Here is a 25,857-nt window from a genome sequence, read left to right as displayed (position 1 = left end):
GCTTGGGAAGTCCAAGTTGGCAACGTAGAGAGACGGTCCCTACCCAACAGCGGGCTCATTCATTCATTCATTCATTCATTCAATCATATGTATTGAGCGCTTCCTGTGTGCAGAGCACCGGACTAAGCGCTTGGGAAGTCCAAGTTGGCAACATCTAGAGACGGTCCCTACCCAACAGCGGGCTCATTCATTCAATTGTATTTGTTGAGCGCTTCCTTTGTGCAGAGCACTGGACTAAGCGCTTGGGAAGTCCAAGTTAGCAACGGAGAGAGACGGTCCCTACCCAACATGGACTCATTCATTCATTCATTCAATCGTATGTATTGAGCGCTTCCTGTGTGCAGAGCACTGGACTAAGCGCTTGGGAAGTCCAAGTTGGCAACATCTGGAGACAGTCCCTACCCAACAGCGGGCTCATTCATTCATTCATTCAATCGTATTTATTGAGCGCCTCCTGTGTGCAGAGCACTGTACTAAGCGCTTGGGAAGTCCAAGTTGGCAACATCTAGAGACGGTCCCTACCCAACAGCGGGCTCCCAGTCTAGAAGGGAGCCTGATCGGTGCTGACCGCAACGAGCTTACGGTCTAGAGGATGCTGGATTTTTATTTTTTTATGGTATTCGTTCAGTGCCCACTGCGCGCCGTGCCACGGTACCGAGCGCTGGGGTAGGCGCAAGCTGATCGGGGTGGACGCAGTCCCCGTCCCACGGGGGGCCCACGTTCTCAATCGCCATTTTACAGAGGAGGGAACTGAGGCACAGAGAAGGGAAGCGATCCTCCCGAGGCCACACAACGGACAAGTGGCCGAGGCGGAATTAGAACCCAGGTCCTTCCGAATCCCAGGCCCCCCTATGCATCAGGCCACGCTGCTTCCCCACGGACTGCTCTTCCCGGGAAGGAGGGCGGGAAGCCCCTGGCTCCTCTTAACTGATCCCGGGCCCCCCTTTTCTCTCCCCCGCTCCCGTTCTGCACGCCGCCAGCATCCCGTCGACGACATTGACAAAATGAAAGAGCGCGCCGCCATGAACAACTCTTTCATCTACATCAAGATCCCCCAGGTGCCACTGTGTGTCAGCTACAAGGTCTGAACCGGCCCCGAACGGCCCCGAACGGGGCGGGAGGGAGGGAGGGAGGGAGATCCGGGCCTTGATTTCCCCAGGGCGGGAGGTGGCTGCGACTGATGAAGCGACTGATGATGACTGACTGATAAATATTACTCTATTTATTTATTTATTTATTTATTTTGCTTGTACCTATCTATTCTCTTTATTTTCTTTTGTTAGTATGTTTGGTTTTGTTCTCCGTCTCCCCCTTTTAATAACGGCATTTACTAAGCGCTTACTATGTGCCAAGCACTGTTCTAAGCGCTGGGGAGGTTACAAGGTGATCAGGTTGTCCCACGGGGGGCTCGCAGTCTTAACCCCCATTTTACAGATGAGGTAACTGAGGCCCAGAGAAGTGAGGTGACTTGCCCAAAGTCACCCAGCTGACAATTGGCGAAGCTGGGTTTTGAACCCATGACCTCTGACTCCAAAGCCCGGGCTCTTTTGCACTGAGCCACGCTGCTCCTCTCTTTTAGACTGTGAGCCCACTGTTGGGTAGGGACTGTCTCTAGATGTTGCCAATTTGTACTTCCCAAGCGCTTAGTCCAGTGCTCTGCACACAGTAAGTGCTCAATAAATACGATTGATGATGATGATGATGAAGTTGGCTCACTGTTGACGGTTGCTTCTTATTGAGCCTGGTCTTCCTCGGGGAGGTGGAGTCCACTAATAATAATAATAATAACGATGGCATTTGTTAAGCGCTTACTATGTGCGGAGCACTGTGCTAAGCGCTGGGGAGGGGAGACAAGGTGATCAGGCGGCCCCATGTGGGGCTCCCCGTCTTAATCCCCGTTTGGCAGATGAGGTCACTGAGGCCCAGAGAAGTGAAGTGACTTTTCATTCATTCACTCAGTCGTATTTATTGATCGCTGACTGTGTGCAGAGCACCGGACTAAGCACTTGGGAAGTTCAATCAATCAATCAATCGTATTTATTGAGCACTGTGTGCAGAGCACTGTACTAAGCGCTTGGGAAGTTCAGATTGGCAACGTCTAGAGACGGTCCCTACCCAACAGCGGGCTCACAGTCTAGAAGGGGGAGACAGACAACATAACGAATATTAACAAAGTAACATAAATAGAATAAATCTGTACAAAAAATAGAGTAATAAACTCATTCATTCATTCAATCGTATTTATTGATCGCTGACCGTGTGCAGAGCACTGTACTAGGCGCTTGGGAAGTTCAGATTGGCAACATCTAGAGACGGTCCCTACCCAACAGCAGGCTCACAGTCTAGAAGGGGGAGACAGACAACATAACGAATATTAACAAAGTAAAATAAATAGAATAAATATGTACAAAAAATAGAGTAATAAACTCATTCATTCATTCAATCGTATTTATTGAGTGCTTACTGTGTGCAGAGCACCGTACTAATCAATCAATCAATCGTATTTATTGAGCGCTTACTGTGTGCAGAGCACCGTACTAAGCACTTGGGAAGTACAAGTTGGCAATATATAGAGACAGTCCCTACCCAGCAGTGGGCTCACAGTCTAAAAGGGGGAGACAGAGAACAAAACCAAACATACTAACAAAATAAAATAAATAGAATAGAAATGTACAAGTAAAATAAATAAATAAATAGAGTAATAAATATGTACAAACATATATACATATATACAGGTGCTGTGGGGAAGGGAAGGAGGTAAGACGGTAGAGTACAAAAAATAGAGTAATAAACTCATTCATTCATTCAATCGTATTTATTGATCGCTGACCGTGTGCAGAGCACTGGACTAAGCGCTTGGGAAGTTCAGACTGGCAACATCTAGAGGCGGTCCCTACCCAACAGCGGGCTCACAGTTCAGAAGGGGGAGACAGACGACAAAACGAAACATTTTAACAAAATAAAATAAATAGAATAGTAAATACGTACAAGTAAAATAAATAGAGTAATAAATCTGTACAAACATTTATACAGGTGCTGTGGGGAGGGGAAGGAGGTAAGGCTGGGAGGAAGGAGGGGGCTCAGTCTGGGAAGGCTTGATCGGCAACATCTAGAGACGGTCCCTACCCGACAGCGGGCTCACAGTCTAGAAGGGGGAGACAGACAACAAAACAGAACATGTTAACAAAATAAAATAAATAGAATAGTAAATACGTACAAGTAAAATAGAGTAATAAATCTGTACAAACGTGTATATAGGTGCTGTGGGGAGGGGAAGGAGGTAAGGCTGGGAGGAAGGAGGAGGCTCAGTCTGGGAAGACTTGCCCAAAGTCACGCAGCCGACAAGTGACGGAGCCGGGATTAGAACCCGCGACCTCTGGCTCCCGAGCCCGGGCTCTTTCCACTGAGCCACGCCGCTTCTCGCTAGCGGGCAAGGGGAGGACGGCCCCCGACGGTCCCCTCAGAACACGATCCCCCGTCCCGCAAGTCGTGTTTTCGATGAGAAGACAGCGGAAGAATTAGAAAACGTTCTTCCGGCACTGAGAAGCGGGGGCCTCTATAACGCCAATTTTCCTCAGCGTGAGGACTCCAAGAACTGAACTCCCGCGTTCCGGGATAACTGACTTCCCCGGTGGACTCTCCATCCTTCCAGCTTCCCGCTTTTGTCCCCGTGGGGGGTAACTAGCGCGGGCCCCCGGGGCGGCTGATCCGGTCCCTGCCTTTCTAGGGCGAGAAAAACAGCGTGGACTGGGGGGATCTCAACCTGGTGCTGCCTTGCCTGGAATATCACAACAACACCTGGACGTGGCTGGACTTCGCCATGGCCGTCAAGAGGGACAGCCGCAAAGCTCTGGTCGCCCAGGTGTCCGGCCGCCGTCGGGGCGCGTGTGTCGGGGCGGCTCGGGCCCGGGAGGGGCGGCGAAGGGGGTGACGGGGCGGCCACTGCAGGGTGTAGTTCCCACGCGCTCAGTCCAGTGCTCTGCACACCGTAAGCGCCCAGTAAATGCGATTGAATGAATGCGAAGATGGCAGAGGGCTCGGGCTGGGTTCCTCTTCCCCTCGCCATGACGGCGGGCTGGGCCGCGGCCCCGTCTCCCCGCCAGGTGATCAAGGAGAAGCTGCGGCTGAAGCCGGCCGCGGGCACCGAGGCCCGGGGCAAGCTGGAGACCAAATCGGATCCGCACGTGCAGCAGCAGCAGCAGGAGGAGGACGAGAAGGCCCGGCTCCTCATCGGCCTCAGCGTGGGCGACAAGAACCCCGGCAAGAAGTCCATCTTCGGCCGGCGCAAATGAGCGAGGCGACTCGCCGGCCTGAGTCGGACTCGGGGGCCCGTTGGAATCGGGGGACTCGGCGGGAGGGAGGGGACGGGCGGAAGCCACGGGGACAGCAAGGCGGCGAGGGTGGGTGGCACCCCGTCCCCCACCGACCACCCACCCTGGAAGCGGTCCCCTTACCCCCAGGCCTTAGCAGGTGAGCCCGTCGGGCCGGATCTTACTCTGAGCCGCGGGGCCGGGCCCGGGCGGGAAACGGGGACTGGATCCCTCCCCCAGGGCTGGAGGAGAACGGGCCGGGGAGGGGGAGGATGGCGGGGCGGTTTAATTTTTATAAATAGACATATTGATCAATATTTCGACGTGTACCCATCCTCCCCTGGTGCCAGGGGTAGCTTTGGGGCGGGAGCCCCTCCCTCAGCTCTCTCCCCCACCGAGGTTGCTGAGGAGGGCGCCTCCCCTTCCCCATCTGTGTGCCAAGCTCTTCCCGGGGGCGGCAGTGGGGGCCGGGGCTGGCCGTGGGCCCCCCCACCCCATCACGTAGTGGACGCCGGGGTGCTGGTGATAAAAAGTGAATTTAAGAAGAGGAAAAAAAACAAAGATTTTAAATTTGACACCGCCGCGTCCCGCCTGTGTTGCTTGTGCCTCGGGATGCCCGGCTTCTCCCTCTCCCCGACCCGTCCCTTCCGTGCCGTTTGCCCGGTGGTTTCCAGACCCCCGGTCACGCCTCCACCCCGTCCTGTCCCCTCCGTCTCCCCCAGCCCCCCTGACGTTGGCCTGCCCCCGATAGGCCCGACGTCGCCCACGGTGCCCTGTTGTTTCCTTCCCCGGCGGCCACCCAACTCGTCTTCCCGTAGTTCGGGGCGCTCGGCGCCGTCGCGCCAAAGTGGGAAAGGGGGGCGGGCGGGATTTGGGACTCCCGCCTGAAAATGGGGTTGCCAAATGGGGGGTTCGGGGCCACTTATGTGGGATTCGGGTGCGGGGGGCAGGTCGTGCCCATGAATAAAGGGGCAGGCCGGGGGCCGGGCCTGTTATTGTAACTGGGACAGAGCCGGATTAGCCGGGAGGAGAGAGGAGGCGAGCGCCGGGAATGGGAGCAGTGGGCCGGTGTGCGGCCCTGGGGTGGCCTGCAGGTAGGTCACCGTGTAGCATCATCAATCGTATTTATTGAGCGCTTACTGTGTGCAGAGCACTGGACTAAGCGCTTAGCACTGTACTAAGCGCTTGCAGAGTCTCTCCCGCCCGCCCGCTCCCCGGGGATGGGGACACCAGAGGAACGGGAGAGGAGCCTGTTGGGTGGCAAGTTTCTAGACCGTGAGCCCGCTGTTGGGTAGGGTTGAGTTGAGTTGGGAAGCTGTTGGGTTGAGAAGCGGCGGGGCTCGGTGGAAAGAGCCCGGGCTTTGGAGTCCGAGGTCAGGGGTTCGAATCCCACTCTGCCACACGTCTGCTGTGTGACCTTGGGCAAGTCACTTCACTTCTCTGAGCCTCAGTTCCCTCATCTGTAAAATGAGGATGAAGACTGTGAGCCCCACGTGGGACAACTTGATCACCTTGTATCCCCCCAGCGCTTAGAACAGTGCTTTGCACATAGTAAGCGCTTAACAAATGCCATTATTATTATTATTAGGGACCGTCTCTGTATGTTGCCAACTTGTACCTCCCAAGGGCTTAGTCCAGTGCTCTGCACACAGTAAGCGCTCAATAAATACGATTGAATGAATGAATGAATGAAAGTTTCCAGACTGTGAGCCCACTGTTGGGTAGGGACTGTCTCTATATGTTGCCAACTTGGACTTCCCAAGCGCTTAGTACAGTGCTCTGCACGCAGTCAGCGCTCAATAAATACGATTGAATGAATGAAAGTTGGGATAGGATCCGGGGAGGGTGTTGGACCGATGCGGGAGGGCCGGGCCACGGTTGTCCCTGGGGGAGGGCGTTTGGAAATCAATCAATCAATCAATCGTATTTATTGAGCGCACACTCTGTGCAGAGCACTGGACTAAGCGCTTGGGAAATACAATGGGGTGCGTGAGGTGGGTGGTCTAGGTCTTCGAAGGGAGTCCCAGGGGGTGAGGAAACTTGTGTGAAGAAGTAAGTGCCCGTTTTGCCCAGTTGCCATCAGGAGCAGCTCTCCTGGCTTCGGAGGACGGTGCGCGCTGTATCCGACGGAGAACCGGTGGGTGACGTCACCGGCATCAGGCCAATCAGAGCGCGTATCCCGACTCTGCCCCCGCCCCTTTCTGGGGCTCCGGCTGGGTGACGCCATCAGAATTAGGCCAATCAGAGCGCGCATCCCGAGTCTGGCCCCGCCCCTTTCTGGGGGCTCCGGTTGGGTGACGTCATCGGAATCAGGCTAATCAGAGAGCGGCACCGGGAGGGGCGTGCCCCGACTCTGCCCCCGCCCCTTTCTGGGGGCCAGGTGGATGACGTCACCAGAATCAGGCCAATCAGAGAGCGGCACCAGGAGGGGCTTGTCCCGACTCTGGCACCGCCCCTTTCTGGGGACCCAGGTGGGTGACGCCAACGATATTCGTCCAATCAGAGCGCGGCGCCCAAAGGGAGCATCCCGACTCTGGCCACGCCCCTCTCTGGGGATCCGTTTGGGTGACGTCATCTGAATTTGGCCAATCAGAGTGGGCATCCCGATTCTGGCCCCGCCCCTTTTGGGGCTCCAGCGGGGTGAAGTCGCCGGGGTCCGGCCAATCAGAGCGCTCATCCCGATTCTGGCCCCGCCCTTTCCGGGGCTCCAGCTGGGTGACGTCTCCGGCATCAGGCCAATCAGAGCGCTCGGCCCGATTCTGGCCCCGCCCCTTTGAGGGGCTCCAGGTGGGTGACATCACCAGAATTAGACCAATCAGAGAGCGGCACCAGGAGGGGCGTGTCCCAACTCTGGCCCCCGCCCCTTTCCGGGGCTCCGGTTAAGGGGACGTCACCGGTGTCAGGCCAATCAGAGCGCGCACCCCGATTACGGCCCCGCCCCTTTCCGGGGCTCCAGGTGGGCGACGTCACCGGCATCCGACCAATCAGGGCGCGAGGCGCGAGTTCAAACGGCGGCGGGTAAAGTGGGTGGCGGGCCCGGCCCGGGCGGCCGACGACGGACGGACCATGTGGCGGGACGGAAACTGGAGACCCCCGCACACGCCCAACACCGTGAGTCATTAACAAATGCCATTAACACATGCCATCATTCTCATTTTTCAGCATTATTAATCATATGTGTTGTCAACTTGGACTTCCCAAGCGCTTAGCACAGTGCTCTGCACACAGTAAGCGCTCAATAAATACGATTGAATGAATTATCATCATGGGGACCAAATGGGGCGGCAGCCTGGGACACAGTTCATTCATAATGGGATTTGTTAAGCAATTACAACAGGGCTTGGCACATAGGAAGCGCTTAACAAATGCCATTATTATTATTATTAATTGTTGCTTAACAAATACCATTATTATTATTATTATCATTATCATCATCTTCCTCCCTTTCCCCTTCGCCCCGCACTCAGGTTGGGGAGCAAATGGGGCGGCAGCCTGGGACACAGTTCATTCATAATGGGATTTGTTAAGCACTTACGACAGGGCTTGGCACATAGGAAGCGCTTAACAAATACCATTATCATTATTATTATTATTATTATCTTTATCATTATCATCATCTTCCTTCCTTTCCCCTTCGCCCCGCACTCAGGTTGGGGAGCAAATGGGGCTGCAGCCTGGGACACAGTTCATTCATAATGGTATTTGTTAAGCACTTACAACTGGGCTTGGCAGATAGGAAGCGCTTAACAAATACCATCATTATTATTATTATTAATTATTGCTTAACAAATACCATTATTATTATTATCATTATCTTCCTCCCTTTCCCCTTTCCCCCTCACTAAGGTTGGGGAGCAAATGGGGCGGCAGCCTGGGACACAGTTCATTCATAATGGTATTTGTTAAGCGCTTAGAACAGGGCTTGGGACATAGGACGTGCTTAACAAATACCATTATTATGATTGATTATTGCTTAACAAATGCCATTATCATTATTATTATCTTTATCATTATCATCATCTTCCTTCCTTTCCCCTTCGCCCCGCACTCAGGTTGGGGAGCAAATGGGGCGGCAACCTGGGACACAGTTCATTCATAATGGTATTTGTTAAGCGCTTACAACAGGGCTTGGCACATAGGAAGCGCTTAACAAATACCGTTATTATTACTATTAATTATTGCTTAACAAATACCATTATTATTATTATCATTATCTTCCTCCCTTTCCCCTTTCCCCCTCACTCAGGTTGGGGAGCAAATGGGGCGGCAGCCTGGGACACAGTTCATTCATAATGGTATATGTTAAGCGCTTAGAACAGGGCTTGGGACATAGGACGCGCTTAACAAATACCATTATTATGATTAATTATTGCTTAACAAATGCCATTATCATTATTATTATCTTTATCATTATCATCATCTTCCTTCCTTTCCCCTTCGCCCCACACTCAGGTTGGGGAGCAAATGGGGCGGCAGCCTGGGACACAGTGCATTCATAATGGTATTTGTTAAGCGCTTAGAACAGGGCTTGGCACATAGGAAGCGCTTAACAAATACCATTATTATTACTATTAATTATTGCTTAACAAATACCATTATTATTATTATCATTATCTTCCTCCCTTTCCCCTTTCCCCCTCACTCAGGTTGGGGAGCAAATGGGGCGGCAGCCTGGGACACAGTTCATTCATAATGGTATTTGTTAAGCGCTTAGAACAGGGCTTGGGACATAGGACGCGCTTAACTAATACCATTATTATGATTAATTATTGCTTAACAAATGCCATTATCATTATTATTATCTTTATCATTATCATCATCTTCCTTCCTTTCCCCTTCGCCCCGCACTCAGGTTGGGAAGCAAATGGGGCGGCAGCCTGGGACACAGTGCATTCATAATGGGATTTGTTAAGCGCTTACAACAGGGCTTGGCACATAGGAAGCGCTTAACAAATACCATTATTATTACTATTAATTATTGCTTAACAAATACCATTATTATTATTATCATTATCTTCCTCCCTTTCCCCTTTCCCCCTCACTCAGGTTGGGGAGCAAATGGGGCGGCAGCCTGGGACACAGTTCATTCATAATGGTATATGTTAAGCGCTTAGAACAGGGCTTGGGACATAGGACGCACTTAACAAATACCATTATTATGATTAATTATTGCTTAACAAATGCCATTATCATTATTATTATCTTTATCATTATCATCATCTTCCTCCCTTTCCCCTTCCCCCCGCACTCAGGTTGGGGAGCAAATGGGGCGGCAGCCTGGGACGCAGTTCATTCATAATGGTATTTGTTAAGCGCTTAGAACAGGGCTTGGCACATAGGAAGCGCTTAACAAATACCATTATTATTATTATTTTTATTAATTATTGCTTAACAGATACCATTATTATTACTATTATTATTGTTATTATCATCTTCCTCCCTTTCCCCCGCACTCAGGTTGGGGAGCAAATGGGGCGGCAGCCTGGGACACAGTTCATTCATAATGGGATTTGTTAAGCGCTTAGAACAGGGCTTGGCACATAGGAAGCGTTTAACAAATACCATTATTATTATTAATTATTGCTTAACAAATAAATACCATTATTATTATTATCACTATCATTATCATCATCTTCCTCCCTTTCCCCTTCCCCCCGCACTAGGGTTGGGGAGCAAGTGGGGCGGCAGCCTGGGACACAGTGCATTCATAATGGTATTTGTTAAGTGCTGAGCACTGCTTAGCACATAGGAAGTGCTTAACAGCTACCATTATCATTATTATTATTATTAATTGTTGCTTAACGAATACCATTATTATTATTATCTTTATCATCATCTTCCTCCCTTTCCCCTTCCCCCCACACTCAGGTTGGGGAGCAAATGCGGCGGCAGCCTGGGACACAGTTCATTCATAAATGGTATTTGTTAAGCGCTTAGAACAGGGCTGGGCACATAGGAAGCGCTTAACAAATACCATTATTATTATTAATTATTGCTTAACAAATACCATTATTGTTATTATTATCTTTATCATTATCATCATCTTCCTCCCTTTCCCCTTCCCACCGCACTCAGGTTGGGGAGCAAATGGGGCGGCACAATTCATTTATAATGGTATTTGTTAAGCGCTTAGAAGAGTGCTTGGCACATAGGAAGCACTTAACAGATACCATTATTATTACTATTATTATTGTTATTATCATCTTCCTGCCCCCCTTCCCACCGCACTCAGGTTGGGGAGCAAATGGGGCAGCAGCCTGGGAACACAGTGCATTCATAATGGTATTTGTTAAGCGCTTAGATACGATTGAACGAATGCTTGGCACATAGGAAGCGCTTAACAGCTACCATTATTATTATTAATTGTTGCTTAACAAATACCATTATTATTATTATTCTCTTTATCATTATCATCATCTTCCTCCCTTTCCCCCGCACTCAGGTTGGGGAGCAAATGGGGTGGCAGCCTGGGACACAGTTCATTCATAATGGTATTTGTTAAGCGCTTAGGACAGTGCTTGGCACATAGGAAGCGCTTAACAAATACCATTATTATTATATTATTATTGTTATCATCTTCCTCCCTTTCCCCTTCCGCCTGCACTCAGGTTGGGAGCAAATGGGGCGGCAGCCTGGGACACAGTTCGTTTATAATGGTATTTGTTAAGCGCTTAGAACAGGCTTGGCACATAGGAAGCACTTAACAAATACCATTATTATCATTATTATTATTAATTATTGCTTAACAAATACCATTATTATTATTATTATCTTCATCATTATCATCATCTTCCTTCCTTTCCTCTTCCCCCCCGCACTCAGGTTGGGGAGCAAAGGGGGTGGCAGCCTGGGACACAGTTCATTCATAATGGTATTTGTTAAGCGCTTAGAACAGGGCTTGGCACATAGGAAGTGCTTAACAAATACCATTATTATTATTAATTATTGCTTAACAAATACCATTATTATTATTATCTTTATCATTATCATCATCTTCCCCCCTTTCCCCTTCCCACCGCACTCAGGTTGGGGAGCAAATGGGGCGGCAGTCTGGGACACAGTTCATTCATAATGGTATTTGTTAAGCGCTTAGAACAGGGCTTGGCACATAGGAAGCGCTTAACAAATACCATTATTATTAATTAATACTTAACAAATACCATTATTATTGCCATTATTATTATTATCATTGTCATCATCTTCCTCCATTTCCTTTTCCCCCCGCACTCAGGTTGGGGAGCAAATGGGGTGGCAGCCTGGGACACAGTTCATTTATAATGGTATTTGTTAAGCGCTTAGAACAGTGCTTGGCACATAGGAAGCGCTTAACAGATGCCATTATTATTACTATTATTATTGTTATTATCATCTTCTTCCCTTTCCCCTTCCCACCGCACTCAGGTTGGGGAGAAAATGGGGCGGCAGCCTGGGACACAATTCATTTATAATGGTATTTGTTAAGCGCTTAACAGCTACCATTATTATTATTATTATTATTATTAATTATTGCTTAACAAATACCATTGTTATTATTGTTATCATTATCATCATCTTCCTCCCTTTCCCCTTCCCACCGCACTCAGGTTAGGGAGCAAATGGGGCGGCAGCCTGGGACACAATTCATTCATAATGGGATTTTTTAAGCACTTAGAACAGTGCTTGGCACATAGGAAGTGCTTAACAGATACCATTATTATTATTATTATCATTATTATAATCTTTCTCTCTTTCCCCTTCCCCCCCGCACACAGGTTAGGGAGTAAATGGGGCTGCAGGCTGGGACACAGTGCATTCATAATGGTATTTGTTAAGCGCTTAGAGCAGTGCTTGGCACATAGGAAGTGCTTAACAGCTACCATTAGCATTATTATTAATTATTGCTCAACAAATACCATTATCATTATTATCTTTATCGTTATCATCATCTTCCTCCCTTTCCCCTTCCCACCGCATTCAGACTGGGGAGCAAATGGGGTGGCAGCCTGGTACACAATTCATTTATAATGGTATTTGTTAAGCGCTTAGAACAGTGCTTGGCACATAGGAAGCGCTTAACAGCTGCCATTATTATTATTATTATTAATTATTGCTTAACAAATACCATTATCATTATTATCTTTATCATTATCATCATCTTCCTCCCTTTCCCCTTCCCACCGCATTCAGGTTGGGGAGCAAATGGGGTGGCAGCCTGGTACACAATTCATTTATAATGGTATTTGTTAAGCGCTTAGAACAGTGCTTGGCACATAGGAAGCGCTAAACAGCTACCATTATTATTATTATTATTAATTATTGCTTAACAAATACCATTATTATTATTATCTTTATCATTATCATCATCTTCCTCCCTTTCCCCTTCCCCCCGCACTCAGGTTGGGGAGCAAATGGGGCGGCAGCCTGGGACACAGTTCATTCATAATGGTATTTGTTAAGTGCTTAGAGCAGTGCTTGGCACATAGGAAGCGCTTAACAGCTACCATTATTATTATTAATTATTGCTTAACAAATACCATTATCATTATCATCATCTTCCTCCCTTTCCCGTTCCCACCGCATTCAGGTTGGGGAGCAAATGGGGCAGCAGCCTGGGACACAATTCATTTATAATGGTATTTGTTAAGCACTTAGAACAGGGCTTGGCACATAAGAAGCACTTAACAGATACTATTGTTATTATTATTATTATTATTATTATTATCATTATTATCATCTTCATCATCATCTGTAAAATGGGGTTTGAAACTGTGAGCCCCACATGCGACTGGGATTGTGTCCAACTTGATTTGCTTGCATCCACCCGGGCGGAAGCAGCGTGGCTCAGTGGAAAGAGCCCGGGCTTTGGAGTCAGTGGTCAGGGGTTCAAATCCCGGCTCCGCCGATTGTCCGCTGGGTGATTTTGGGCAAGTCACTTCATTCATTCATTCAATCGTATTTATTGCGTGCTTACTGTGTGCGGAGCACTGTACTAAGCGCTTGGGAAGTCCAACTTGGCAACGGATAGAGACGGTCCCTACCCAACAGCGGGCTCACGGTCTAGAAGGGGGAGACAGACAAGAAGACAGAACATATTAACCAAATAAAATAAATAGAATAAATATGTAAAAATAAAATAGAATAATAAATGCGTAAAAAAATATATACATATCTACAGGTGCTGTGGGGAGGGGAAGGAAGTAAGGCGGGGGGATGGGGAGGGGGAGAAACTTACCTACTCTGTGCCTCAGTTACCGCATCTGTAAAATGGGGATGAAGACTGTGAGCCCCTCGGGGGACAACCTGATCACCTCGTAACCTCCCCAGCGCTTAGAACAGTGCTTTGCACATAGTAAGCGCTTAATAAATGCCATCATTATTATTACAGTTCTTGGCACATATCGAATATCCTCATTATTATTATTACCCAGGTCCCTAATTCTCTTTTTCCTCTAATTCTCTTTTTTTCTCTCGACTCAGAGGAAATCCTCCAGCCGGAACCCCCTCCAGGAGCTGCTCCTGCAACCGTGTGCCCTCCAGGACCCCAACAAAAATGCTCTCGCGTGCTCCTCCTTGACCCCAATGCTGGACAGGCTACGGCTCCGGGTGAGACCAACCGGCCCTGGACTGGATTCTTTTGGGACCGGGAGAGTAAGGGATAGAGGGAAAGAGCTGCAAAATAATCAACGATTATTTAATCAACAATCAATGCGTACGGTCCCCTGCCTGTTATCTGTGCCGGTGGAAGAGAGCCCGGCCTGGGCACGGGGAAATAATTCGGAGACTCCCAATCCTCTCAAGCCGTGGGCTTCGGTCTCCTCCCCCTGCCAACTTTCTGCTGAGCTGGGGGAGTCACAGAGACGCGCGTGAATTGGGAGTTTCCGTCCCTTGCCCTTTTCCTGCTTGCTTTTTAGTCCCGGAGGCTGGTATAGAAGGGGCCACGAGATGAGTTGTGGAAGGAAAGGCAAGAGCAGCAAGATTCATTCATTCATTCAGTTGTATTTATGGAGCGCTCACTGTGTGCAGAGCACTGGACTCAGCGCTTGGGAAGTCCAAGTTGGCAACATCTAGAGACGGACGATCAATCAATCAATCAATCGTATTTATTGAGCGCTGACTGTGTGCAGAGCACTGGACTAAGCGCTTGGGAAGTCCAAGTTGGCAACATCTAGAGACGGTCGATCAATCAATCAATCAATCGTATTTATTGAGCGCTGATTGTGTGCAGAGCACTGGACTAAGCGCTTGGGAAGTCCAAGTTGGCAACATCTAGAGACGGTCAATCAATCGTATTTATTGAGCGCTCACTATGTGCAGAGCACTGGATTCAGCGCTTGGGAAGTCCAAGTTGGCAACATCTAGAGACGGTCAATCAATCAATTGTATTTATTGAGCGCTGACTGTGTTCAGAGCACTGGGCTAAGCGCTTGGGAAGTCCAAGTTGGCAACATCTAGAGATGGTCAATCAATCAATCGTGTTTATTGAGTACTTCCTGTGTTCAGAGCACTGGACTAAGCGCTTGGGAAGTCCAAGTTTGGCAACATACGGAGATGGTCCCTACCCAACAGTGGGCTCACAGTCTAGAAGTGGATACAAGTAAATTGGGTTGAACACAGTCCCCGCCCCACGAGGAGCTCACAGTCTTAATCCCCATTTTACAGATGAGGTAACTGAGGCACCGTGAAGTGACTCACCCAAGGACACACAGCAGACAAGTGGCGAAGCTAGGATCAGAATCCGTGACCTTCCATCTCTCAGGCCCGTCCTCTGTCCACTACTCCGGGCTACTCCTTCATTCATTCAATCATATTTATTGAGCACTTACTGTGTGCAGAGCACTGTACTAAGCGCTTGTACAGATCGGCAACACATAGAGACGGTCCCTACCCAACAACGGGCTCAAAGTCACTATCCCCCTGTTGCCCTGGATGAAAACTAACTGGGCAGCTGTGCTCTCTGCTTCAGTTTCTCCGTGGGTGGCAATGGGTGTCCTCTAGACTGTAAGCTTCTTGAGGGCAGGGAATGAATCTACTAACTCTGTAGTAGTGTACTCTCCCTAGCGCTTAATACAGTGCTCTTCACCAAGCAAGGGCTCAGTGAATACCAGCGATCGATCGGTTGATGTTTTGGCGGATCTCCCAAAGCAGAGAAGCGGCGTGGCACAGTGGAAAGAGTCGGGGCTCAGAGGTCGTGGGTTCTAATCCCGCCTCCGCCACTTGTCAGCTGTGTGACTTTGGGCAAGTCACTTCACTTCTCTGGGCCTCAGTTCCCTCATCTGTAAAATGGGGGTGAAGACTGTGAGCCCCATGTGGGACAACCTGATGACCTTGTATCCCCCCCGGCGCTTAGAACGGCGCTCGGCACATAGTAAGCGCTTAACAAATACCAAGATTATTATTATCTCCCACCTCCTGACTCCTTTGCTTCCCTCGGCAGGAGGCCTGCAGTCCTCTGAGTCCTGTGAAGCCTCCCGTGTCCGTCTGGCCCGATTTTGCCCCAGAGCTGCCCGGCAGCCTGGAGCGGAGGACAGAGGCCGATCCATCCGATGCGAAGGAGCAGCTGATCCCCAGAAACAGTTCGACTCCCCGAGTCTCTGCCGAGGTTCTAGACCCCAGTCCTAAGTCCCCGGCCTCGGCCCCCTCTCCTCTCCAGGATAAATCCGGAGGGGAGTGGGAGTGTTTGACCCGCTGGGAGCCGGACGTTCCTGACGGGGGCCAGGCAGAAGCTGGGAAAGAAGCCGGGAACATCTCTCTGGACCCTGAGGCCCGCTCGCCCAGCTCTCGGGACACGAGGGAATGTGAGCCTACCGAAGACGCGGAGGTCGGCTCTTTGGATGATGCTGTGGCCGCTCCTGAGGACGCCGGCCCGCCCCGCCGCCTCACCGCGATCCCTTCCCTTCCTGGCTCGGAGCATCAGGAGCGGGACTCCCAGGAGAGCCCCGAAAGGGCCAGGAGCCCGGCTGCCTCTGGGCCCCTTTCTGGCAGCTCCGTCCCGGGTCCTCCGGGTTTGCCGGTGCCTGCTACCGATGCCCCTGCCGGCCCCGGGACGGGTGATACGGAGCCGGCCGCTCCAGGCGGAGGAGGCCCGGACCCTCCTGGGGCGGAAGAGACTACGCCTGGCGCCGAGGCAGCCCGGGTGGCCCCCGGCCCCATGGCGGCGGGTGGCCGCCGGACTCTGGTGACCAGCACGGGGACCCAGGTGTCCCCTTTCTCTTGGCTGGAGAAGGGCGTGAACACCTCGGCCTTGTGGGAAAGCCTGTGTCAGAGCTTCTCCCTCCCCGCCGGGCTGCGGGAGGCCGGGGCCGGCACCACGCCCATCCCCAAGTGCTCCGTGGGGACTTGGCTCACCCCGCCGGCCTTCCCGGAGAAGAGCGTGAACGCGGGTCGGGCCCGCACCCAGGACAACGCCGCCGAGACGGACTCTCTCCTGTGGTGGTAGGGAAGCCCGGGCCCACCTCCCTCCCCACCCTTCCCCCTGCCCCCCGGCTGTCTCTCAGCCTCTCCAACTCTCTCTCTCTCTCCCGCCCCGTGTCTGGCTCGCAGCGTGCCCCCCGATCTGAACGCCCTGTCCCGCCGGGAGTTGGAAGATCGCCTGCTGAGCTCCCTCATCATCCTGGAGGCCCTGTCGGGCCAGCTGCGGGCCCGGCAGGCGCAAGGCACAGCCCCTCCCCCCGACCCCCCCAGCCGGCGCGACGGCAGCACGCAGACAGACGTCACCTCCCTCACCGAGGTAAGAGGGCCGGAGACCCTCCCGGGAGACCCCAGGGGTGGTCCCTCCCTTCCTCTCTAGGGTGTCAAGGTCCAGCCGGTTTGCAGAATTTGACTGAATGAAAGGGGGATAGAGACTGGAGGGGCCGGGGTAACGTGAGGGGACTCTTTGGGTGAGGGCAGGGCGGAGGATTGGGTTGGGAGGAAGACCCTCTCCTGTGTCCGTTCTGCGGGCCTTGCTCTCTTCTCCGCTTCTTTCTTTGGACCTTCCCCTACCAAGCTCGGGTGCTGTTCTGGAAGACAAGGCCCGGCGATGGGACAGGGGGTTTTCTCCCCTTATTATGGGTTGGGGAGAAGAGAAACTGATGCTGGGGGGCCACCAGAACAGAACTAAAGAGGGAAATGACCGCTCCTCCCTGTCCAAAGCCCCTGCCGCTCGGTTGCCTGCATTATACTAATCTCATCACTCGCCTGGCCGCTCTACTCCATGGCATCCCGGGTCCCGCCCGGAATACGCAGAGCGCCCGACCTTCCTTACACACGGGGAAGAGGGGCCGCCCCCCTACCTCTCCCCAGAAGGAAGCAAAGTCTTCGGGGGCTCTGGGGAAAAATCAGCAGCTTTGCCAGTGAAGCTTAAGGGTGGAGGAGTTCAAGTTGCTTTCCAGAGGCAAGCTGCTGACCCAGCGTGAATCAGCATGGCTGCGGCCCATCCGACCCCCACGTGTCCGACCCTCCCGCGGAATTCTCCCCCGGGCCCGTTCCCCACCCCCGGCCGTGCCCATCCTGGAGCCCGTTCATTCGTTCATTTAGTCGTATTTATTGAGCGCTTACTGTGTGCAGAGCACTGGACTAAGCGCTTGGAAAGTCCAAGTTGGCAACATCTAGAGACGGTCCCTACCCAACAGCGGGCTCACAGTCTAGAAGGGGGAGACAGACAACAAAACAAAACATTTTAACAAAACAGAATAAATATGTACAAGTAAAATAGAGTAATAAGTATGTACAAACATATACAATCAATCAATCGTATTTATTGAGCACTTACTGTGTGCAGAGCACTGTACTAAGTGCTTGGGAAGTACAAGTTGGCAACATATAGAGACAGTCCCTACCCAACAGTGGGCTCACAGTCTACAAGGGGGAAACATAACAAAACCAAACATACTAACAAAATAAAATAAATAAAATAGATATGTACAAGTAAAATAAATAAATAGAGTAATAAATATGTACAAACATTTATACATATATACAGGCGCTGTGGGGAAGGGAAGGAGGTAAAATGGGGGGGATGGAGATGGGGACGAGGGGGAGAGGAAGGAAGGGGCTATATACAGGTGCTGTGGGGAGGGGAAGAAGGTAAGGCGGGGGATGAGGAGGGGGAGAGGGGGGAGTCCCACCGGTGCCTCTTGATGAGGGAAAAAATAATAATAATTAATAATGGTCGTATTTGTTAAGCACTTACTACGTGCCGAGCACGGTTCCAAGCGCTGGGGTAGATATCAAGGCGATCAGGTTGTCCCTCGTGGGGCTCACAGTCTCAATCCCCTGGGGCAGCAGTATGATTTGACCGGCCGGTGTACCCCCGGGGCCCTTTGCCAGACCGGAGGGGCAGAGTCAGGGTGGCAGTTGGCACCCTCTGGCAGTGACGTCCTGGACCGAGCCCCTGGGTGCGGCCAAACGGGCAAGTGACACCATAGCACAGTGCTCTGCATAGAGTAAGCGCCCAATAAACGCAACTGATTGACTGACAAGGAACTTCCACCGCTGTGGGTTCCGTCCTCAGAAGGAGCATCTCTATCAGACGCTGTATATCCGGGCGGCGGAGAAGCTCCAGGACCTGAAGCGGAACCGGGAATGTGAGCGGGAGCTGGAGCAGGCCAGGAGCGCTATGGTGAGTGAGGAGCCGGCCGTTCTGCTTCCCTGGCCCCATTCTAGCCATGGATACCTTGGGAGGGATAAGTAGAGGCCTGCAGGGTGGTTGGGGCCTCCCCTTTGGACTGGAAGCTCCTTGAGGGTAGGGTCTATAAAGTCTGAACCCTTCCCGGGGGCTCAGTACAGTGCTGGGCTTTATAAATCCTGTTGGCGGACTGACAGATAAGTGGTGGTTGGCCGCATTGATTTGAGGCCCACGCTTCGCTCTCCTCCTTTCCAAAAACAAGCGTCCTGCAGGATGCGTTTTTTGGGTGAGCAGTGACCTCTCCTACCCCCCAACTCCCTGCGGTTGTCTGGGAACTCGCTCTATCAGCTTTCCGGCGCCTGACTTTCTCCTTGCCTCCCACAGCAATCCTGGACGCTGGAATCCCAGGAGCTTCTGTCCCTGCTCGGCACGTCCCTGCGGACCTCGAAGGAGGACCTGGCAGCGGTGCACCGGGAGGTGGGTGGCGGGCGGGCCGGGGGGCAGGGAGAGCCGTGGATCCCCCAGGGAACCAGGGGAACCGTTGGGTTTGGTCCCGCAGGGCGACCGGGCGGAGTCCGCGGTCTCTCGGTGCCAACTTGTGCTGGAGCAAGCCAAGGCCGCCCTCCAGCATTTCCGAGAAGAGCGGGATCAAGCGAGGTGCCGGGAGGAGGAGGCCCTTCGGGGGAAGGAGGCGGTAAGGCGGTGGACGGTTGGCATTTATCCCTGGGATGACTCCTGTTTCTTGGGCTTTTGAAGAGCCTCCAGCCCACCGGGCTGCCGGTGGGATGGGCGAGACGTCAGGGGGTGGGATGGCCGCTCTCTAGTCGGCGGGTTGGGAGGTGGGAGGGTCCCAGCCACTCCTTTGGGCTGGGGTGCCAATAAGAATCGGGAAGCAGAGTGGCTCGGTGGAAAGAGCACGGGCTTGGGAGTCATGGGTTCTAATCCCGGCTCCCCCGCGTGTCTGCTGGGTGACCTTGGGCAAGTCACTTCAATTCTCTGAGCCTCAGTGTATATATGTTTGTACATATTTATTAATCTATTTTACTTGTACATATTCTATTTATTTTATTCTGTTAAGATGTTTGGTTTTGTTCTCTGTCTCCTCCCTTCTACACTGTGAGCCCACTGTTGGGTAGGGACTGTCTTTATATGTTGCCAACTTGGACTTCCCAAGCGCTTAGTACAGTGCTCTGCACACAGTAAGCGCTCAATAAATACGATTGATGATGATTGATGATATTACTCTATTTTACTTGTACATACTCTATTTTATTCTGTTAATATGTTTGGTTTTGTTCTCTGTCTTCCCCTTCTAGACTGTGAGCCCACTGTTGGGTAGGGACTGTCTCTAGATGTTGCCAACTTGGACTTCCCAAGCGCTTAGTACAGTGCTCTGCACTCAGTAAGCGCTCAATAAATATGATTGATGATGACTGATGATGATATTCATTACTCTATTTTACTTGTACGTATTCTATTTATTTTATTCTGTTAATATGTTTGGTTTTGTTCTCTGTCTCCCCCTTCTAGACTGTGAGCCCACTGTTGGGTAGGGACCGTCTCTAGATGTTGCCAACTTGGACTTCCCAAGCACTCAGTACAGTGCTCTGCACACAGTAAGCGCCCAATAAATCCGATTGATTGATTGATTAAGACTGTGAGCCCTACGTGGGACAACGTGATCACCTTGTATCCTCCCCAGCGCTTAGAACAGTGCTTCGCACATAGTAAGCGCTTAACAAAGGCCATCAAAAAAAAAAAAACAGGCTCTCCTAGCTCAATGCGGACAGGGAATTTGCCTGTTTCGTGTTATATTCTCCCAAGCGCCTAGTACAGTACTTTCCACACAGGAAGTGCTCAATAAACGCGATTGAATGAATGAATGTCTCTTTCCGCATCCAGGCCAAGACGGTGCTGGAGGTCTTCTGTGCTCATTCCAGTCAACGCATCAGCCAACTCCAGCAGGATCTGGCTTCCCAGCGGGAACTCTGTGGCCTTCTGAGAGAGGCCCAGGCCCAGCAGGTGAGGCGGGAGGGCCGGGAGGGCCCCTGCCCGCTGCCTCACGACTTCCCGGACGGTTTACTCAGGCCTTCCCGCCCGTTGGGCCCGTTGGTGACCTCCCCCCGGCCCCCCGGCAGGAATCCGCTCATCAGGAGCGAGGCGAGGTGGTCCGGCAGGCCGAGGGTCTCGCTTCCACCATGCAGGAGGACTGGCTGGCGATGCAGTTAAACGTAAGTGCCGATGTTCCCCTCTTAGGTTGCCAACTTGTACTTAGTCCAGCGCTCTGCACCCAGTAAGCGCTCAATAAACACGATTGAATGAATGAATAATAATGGCATTTATTAGGCTCTTACTACCATCATCATCATCAATCGTATTTATTGAGCGCTTACTGGGTGCAGAGCACTGTACTAAGCGCTTGGGAAGTACAAACTGGCAACATATAGAGACAGTCCCTACCCAACAGCGGGCTCTTACTATGTGCAAAGCACTGTTCTAAGTGCTGGGAAGGTTACAGGACGATCAGGTTGTCCCACGGGGGGCTCACAGGCTTCATCCCCGTTTTCCAGATGAGGGAACTGAAGCCCAGAGAAGTGAAATGACTTGCCCAGAGTCACCCAGCTGACAGTTGGCGGAGCCGGGATTTGAACCCCGACCCCTGACTCCAAAGCCCGGGCTCTTTCCGCTGAGCCACGCTGCTTCTCTGGTCCCTTACCAGGCGGGCCTTAACCGTGTATCCCCCCCCCAACCCCTTCCTTCCTGTCCCGTCCTCCCCCGGCCTCAGCAGTATGCGACGTGGGCAGCTCTGTTGAAGCGGAGTCACTCCCTGATGGAGCGGCTGGCAGCCGACAGCCACCGAGCCCTGCGGGAACACGGCGCCCTGCGGCAGGAGCGGGACGAGGCGGTCGAAGAGAGGGAGCAGGTAAAGAAGCGGGGGACAACCCAGTCCCCCCTCTCCGTGTTGGATTCCCCCGCCCCACAGCGCTGGAAAGCTTCTCCCCCTTCTTGCAGTGGACCGTACGCTCGTTGTGGGCAGGGAATGTGTCTGTTTGATTGTTAAACTGTAGTCTCCCGAGTGCTTAGTACAGTGCTCTGCACACGATAAGCACTCAATAAATACCTTGGACTGACGAACTGAATGACTCGCTCGATGAAACCAGCTCGGTTTTTGTCCCACCCATGGCGTCGGGCTCCCTCTGCCCCCCAAAGTCAGCTTTTATCCCGGACAGTAGCCCCCCACCTTTTTGGTTTTGTTTTTTTGTTTTTCTATTCAATGGTATTAAGTACTTACAATCAATCAATGGTATTTATCAGGCGCCTACTACGTGCGGGGCACTGTATTAAGCTCTTGAGAGAGCGCAATGCAACAGAATTGTGCTAAGTGCTGTGGGAGATACAGTGAGCCCACTGTTGGGTAGGGACCGTCTCTAAATGTTGCCAACTTGGACTTCCCAAGCGCTTAGTACAGTGCTCTGCACACAGTAAGCGCTCAATAAATACGATTGAATGAATGAAAAGCTAATCAGGTTGGGGCACGGCCCCTGTCCCCCGTGGGGCTCACGGTCTTAATCCCCCTTTGACGGATGAGGGAACCGAGGCCCAGAGAAGTCAAGTGACTCGCCCAAGGTCACACAGCAGCAGACAAGCGGCGGAGCCGGGGTTAGAACCCAGGTCCTTCCAGGCCTGTGGTGTTTCTAGTAGGCCACTCTGCTTCTACAGTTTCTCCTCCCCCTCTCCATCCCCCCCAGCCTTACCTCCTTTCCTTCCCCACAGCACCTGTATATATGTTTGTACATATTTATTACTCTATTTTACTTGTACATATCTATTCTATTTATTTTATTTTGTTAATATGTTTGGTTTTGTTGCCCGTCTCCCCCTTCTAGACTGTGAGCCCGCTGTTGGGTAGGGACCGTCTCTCTATGTTGCCAACTTGGACTTCCCAAGCGCTTAGTCCAGTGCTCTGCGCACAGTAAGCGCTCAATACGATTGATTGATTGTGTGGGTCTGGCCCAGGAAGAGCAGTGTATTCACTCCACCGCTTCTCTCCAGGTTTCCAAGCAGCTGGCTGAGGTCTCTGCTCAGTGGGAGGACAGCAAGAGTCAAATGGAGCGGTTGGCTTTGGAAAATGGCCGGCTGGAGCAAGGTTGGTATCCAGGGAGGGGCTAGCTAGGCTGTGGAGCTGAAGGGCCTTCGCCTCCGCAGCGGCACCCGGGGCGCTGCCCCTCCAGTGCCCGCTGCAACCTGGCATGGGACCTCCTTCCTGCTCGAGCTGGCTGCAGAAGTCTGGGCTCACGCCAGTTGGCATCTCTCCTTCTCCAGCCCAGCCCGCACCCTCCGCTCCTCCGCCGCTAATCTCCTCACCGTTAGGCCTCGTTCCCTCCTGTCCCGCCGTCGACCCCCGGCCCACGTCCTCCCCTGGGCCTGGAATGCCCTCCCTCTGCCCATCCGCCAAGCTAGCTCTCTTCCTCCCTTCAAGGCCCTGCTGAGAGCTCACCTCCTCCAGGAGGCCTTCCCAGACTGAGCCCCTTCCTTCCTCTCCCCCTCGTCCTTCTCTATCCACCCCCATCTTACCTCCTTCCCTTCCCCACAGCACCTGTATATACGTATAGATGTTTGTACATATTTATTACTCTATTTATTTATCTTACTTGTACATATCTATTCTATTTATTTAATTTTGTTAGTATGTTTGGTTTCGTTGTCTGTCTCCCCCTTCTAGACTGTGAGCCCACTGTTGGGTAGGGATTGAGCCCACTGTTGGGTAGGGACTGTCTCTATATGTTGCCAGCTTGTACTTCCCAAGCGCTTAGTACAGTGCTCTGCACACAGTAAGCGATCAATAAATACGATTGATTGATTGATTGTCTCTATACGTTGCCAACTTGTACTTCCCAAGTGCTTAGTACAGTGCTCTGCACACAGTAAGCGCTCAATAAATACGATTGATTGATTGATTGATCCAGTCACACCCTGGCTCTCCGTCCGTGACCCTGTAGGCGCCCCAGGAGTCCGGGCTGCCTTGGGAGGGAGGGAGGCTTGTGTCCTGCAGAGTCTCCCGAGGGATCGCTGAGACGCTCTCGCCCCCAGATCTGCACGCCCGGCTCCAGAGCCTGGCCAGGACAGAGGGCCGGCTAGAGGAGCTGCAAGGCCAGCACGCCGGCTGCGCCCCGGACCTGGCCGCCAAGGATGAAGCCCTGGCCCGGCTGGCCGTGGACCGGGAGGAGCGGGAGGCCCGGTGAGTAGCGCCTGCTGCTCCCGGGAGGCGGGGAGAGGGCTCAGAGCCCAGCGGGGATCGAGCGGCGTGTCCCTTGGGCGGTCGGGGGTGGACCCGGGGCCGTTGGTGCCGACGAGCACCGGCCCGCGCCGCCGGGCTGAAGCTTGGGCTCTGGCAGATGGCAACGGGAAGAAGCGGCACTGCGGCGGGCTAATGAGGAGCTGCGCGAACAGCAGGCAGCTCTGGCCAGGGAGGTCCGGGATCTGCGGGAGAGCCTCGAGGTAAAGCCTGGCTGACCACCGTACCTGCCGACCGGGAATGGATTTGCTCTGTTAACGTCTGTCTCCTCTTCTAGACTGTCAGCTCGGTGTGGGCGGGGAATATGTCTGCCAACCCTGTTATATTCTTAGTTCTCTCTGTGCAGTAAACGCTCAGTAGATCCCCACTTCAATTCATACTTCATGCTGCTGCCCGGATTGTCTTTGTCCAGAAACGCTCTGGGCATGTTACTCCCCTCCTCAAAAATCTCCAGTGGCTACCAATCAATCTGCGCATCAGGCGGAAACGCCTCACCCTGGGCTTCAAGGCTGTCCATCCATCCCCTCGCCGCCTCCTACCTCCCCTCCCTTCTCTCCTTCTCCAGCCCAGCCTGCACCCTCCGCTCCTCTGCCGCTAATCTCCTCTCCGTGCCTTGTTCTCGCCTGTCCCGCCGTCGATCCCTGGCCCACATCCTCCCCATGGCCCGGAATGCCCTCCCTCCGCCCATCCGCCAAGCTCACTCTCTTCCTCCCTTCAAGGCCCTACTGAGAGCTCACCTCCTCCAGGAGGCCTTCCCAAACTGAGGCCCTTCCTTCCTCTCCCCCTCGTCCCCCTCTCCATCCCCCCCATCTTACCTCCTTCCCTTTCCCACAGCACCTGTATATATGTATATATGTTTGTACATATTTATTACTCTATTTTATTTGTACGTATCTATTCTATTTATTTTATTTTGTTAGTATGTTTGGTTTTGTTCTCTGTCTCCCCCTTTTAGACTGTGAGCCCACTGTTGGGTAGGGACTGTCTCTATATGTTGCCAACTTGGTCTTCCCAAGCGCTTAGTACAGTGCTCTGCACACAGTAAGCGCTCAATAAATACGATTGATTGATTGATTGATTGACTGACTGATGACCCCGGGAGGGAGCGCTTTGCCCCGAGCTGGAGGTTGGGACGGAGGCCCGGGAGGAGGGACCGGGCCCCTTCTTGTCTCTTCGCTTCCCTTCCTAGCCTGCTCACTCTCTCTCTTTCTCCCCGACTTCTCCTCTCAGTTCATGGATCAGGAGAGCCAGGTGACCCACAGCGAGCTGGCCACGGTCGAGTCCCAGCTGAAGGCCACGCTATCAGTGCACCGCGAGCAGAAGCTGCAGTGTGAGGAGCTAAAGGATACGGTGGAGCATCTGCTGTAAGCCTGCACCACATCTCTCCCACCCAGGCCAGACCCCCACAAACCATCCCCGCCTCTGCTTTTTCTGTCGCCCCTGGACGCTGTCCCCCACCCCCTCACAGCACCCCACCATCACCGCCTTTGTTAAAAAAATGGCAATTATTGAGCACTTACTCTGTGCCCAGTACTGTTCTAAGCACTGGGGTTAGATCCAAGCTAATTAGGTTGGACACCGTCCATTCATTCACTCATTCAATCGTATTTATTGAGCACTTACTGTGTGCAGAGCACTGGACTAAGCGCTTGCTTGGGAAGTCCAAG

General features: G+C 52.3%; 2 protein-coding genes across 6 annotated transcripts in view; both read left to right on the top strand.

Moving 5' to 3' along the window:
* KIAA0100 (KIAA0100 ortholog) overlaps positions 1–4,627 on the top strand; it is a 61,656-nt gene extending 57,029 nt beyond the window's left edge. For 2 of the 5 annotated variants that reach the window (XM_038759038.1, XM_038759037.1), the window contains 3 exons: positions 981–1,082; positions 3,728–3,862; positions 4,104–4,627. In XM_038759038.1, the coding sequence (XP_038614966.1) occupies positions 981–1,082; positions 3,728–3,862; positions 4,104–4,292 (426 nt within the window). In that variant the 3' untranslated portion in view covers positions 4,293–4,627. Of the gene's footprint in view, positions 1–980; positions 1,083–3,727; positions 3,863–4,103 lie in introns of those variants that run through there. The other 3 variants (XM_038759040.1, XM_038759041.1, XM_038759039.1) reach the window with 2 other exon arrangements.
* A 295-nt stretch (positions 4,628–4,922) lies between these two features.
* SPAG5 (sperm associated antigen 5) overlaps positions 4,923–25,857 on the top strand; it is a 33,559-nt gene continuing 12,624 nt past the window's right edge. Inside the window, exons 1-17 of the mRNA XM_038758845.1 lie at positions 4,923–5,078; positions 5,321–5,404; positions 6,691–6,781; positions 7,267–7,421; positions 13,767–13,892; positions 15,724–16,721; positions 16,830–17,016; positions 18,781–18,888; positions 19,279–19,371; positions 19,454–19,588; positions 20,797–20,916; positions 21,033–21,125; positions 21,683–21,817; positions 22,948–23,041; positions 23,986–24,133; positions 24,291–24,393; positions 25,421–25,554. Of these exons, the coding sequence (XP_038614773.1) occupies positions 4,923–5,078; positions 5,321–5,404; positions 6,691–6,781; positions 7,267–7,421; positions 13,767–13,892; positions 15,724–16,721; positions 16,830–17,016; positions 18,781–18,888; positions 19,279–19,371; positions 19,454–19,588; positions 20,797–20,916; positions 21,033–21,125; positions 21,683–21,817; positions 22,948–23,041; positions 23,986–24,133; positions 24,291–24,393; positions 25,421–25,554 (2,960 nt within the window). The remainder of the gene's footprint in view (positions 5,079–5,320; positions 5,405–6,690; positions 6,782–7,266; positions 7,422–13,766; positions 13,893–15,723; positions 16,722–16,829; positions 17,017–18,780; positions 18,889–19,278; positions 19,372–19,453; positions 19,589–20,796; positions 20,917–21,032; positions 21,126–21,682; positions 21,818–22,947; positions 23,042–23,985; positions 24,134–24,290; positions 24,394–25,420; positions 25,555–25,857) is intronic.

The sequence above is a fragment of the Tachyglossus aculeatus genome, chromosome 17 (genome assembly GCF_015852505.1).
Source record: "Tachyglossus aculeatus isolate mTacAcu1 chromosome 17, mTacAcu1.pri, whole genome shotgun sequence".
NCBI classification, from domain to species: domain Eukaryota; kingdom Metazoa; phylum Chordata; class Mammalia; order Monotremata; family Tachyglossidae; genus Tachyglossus; species Tachyglossus aculeatus.
Note: the sequence above shows the minus strand (reverse complement) of the source record. Positions and strands in the feature narration are given on the sequence as shown.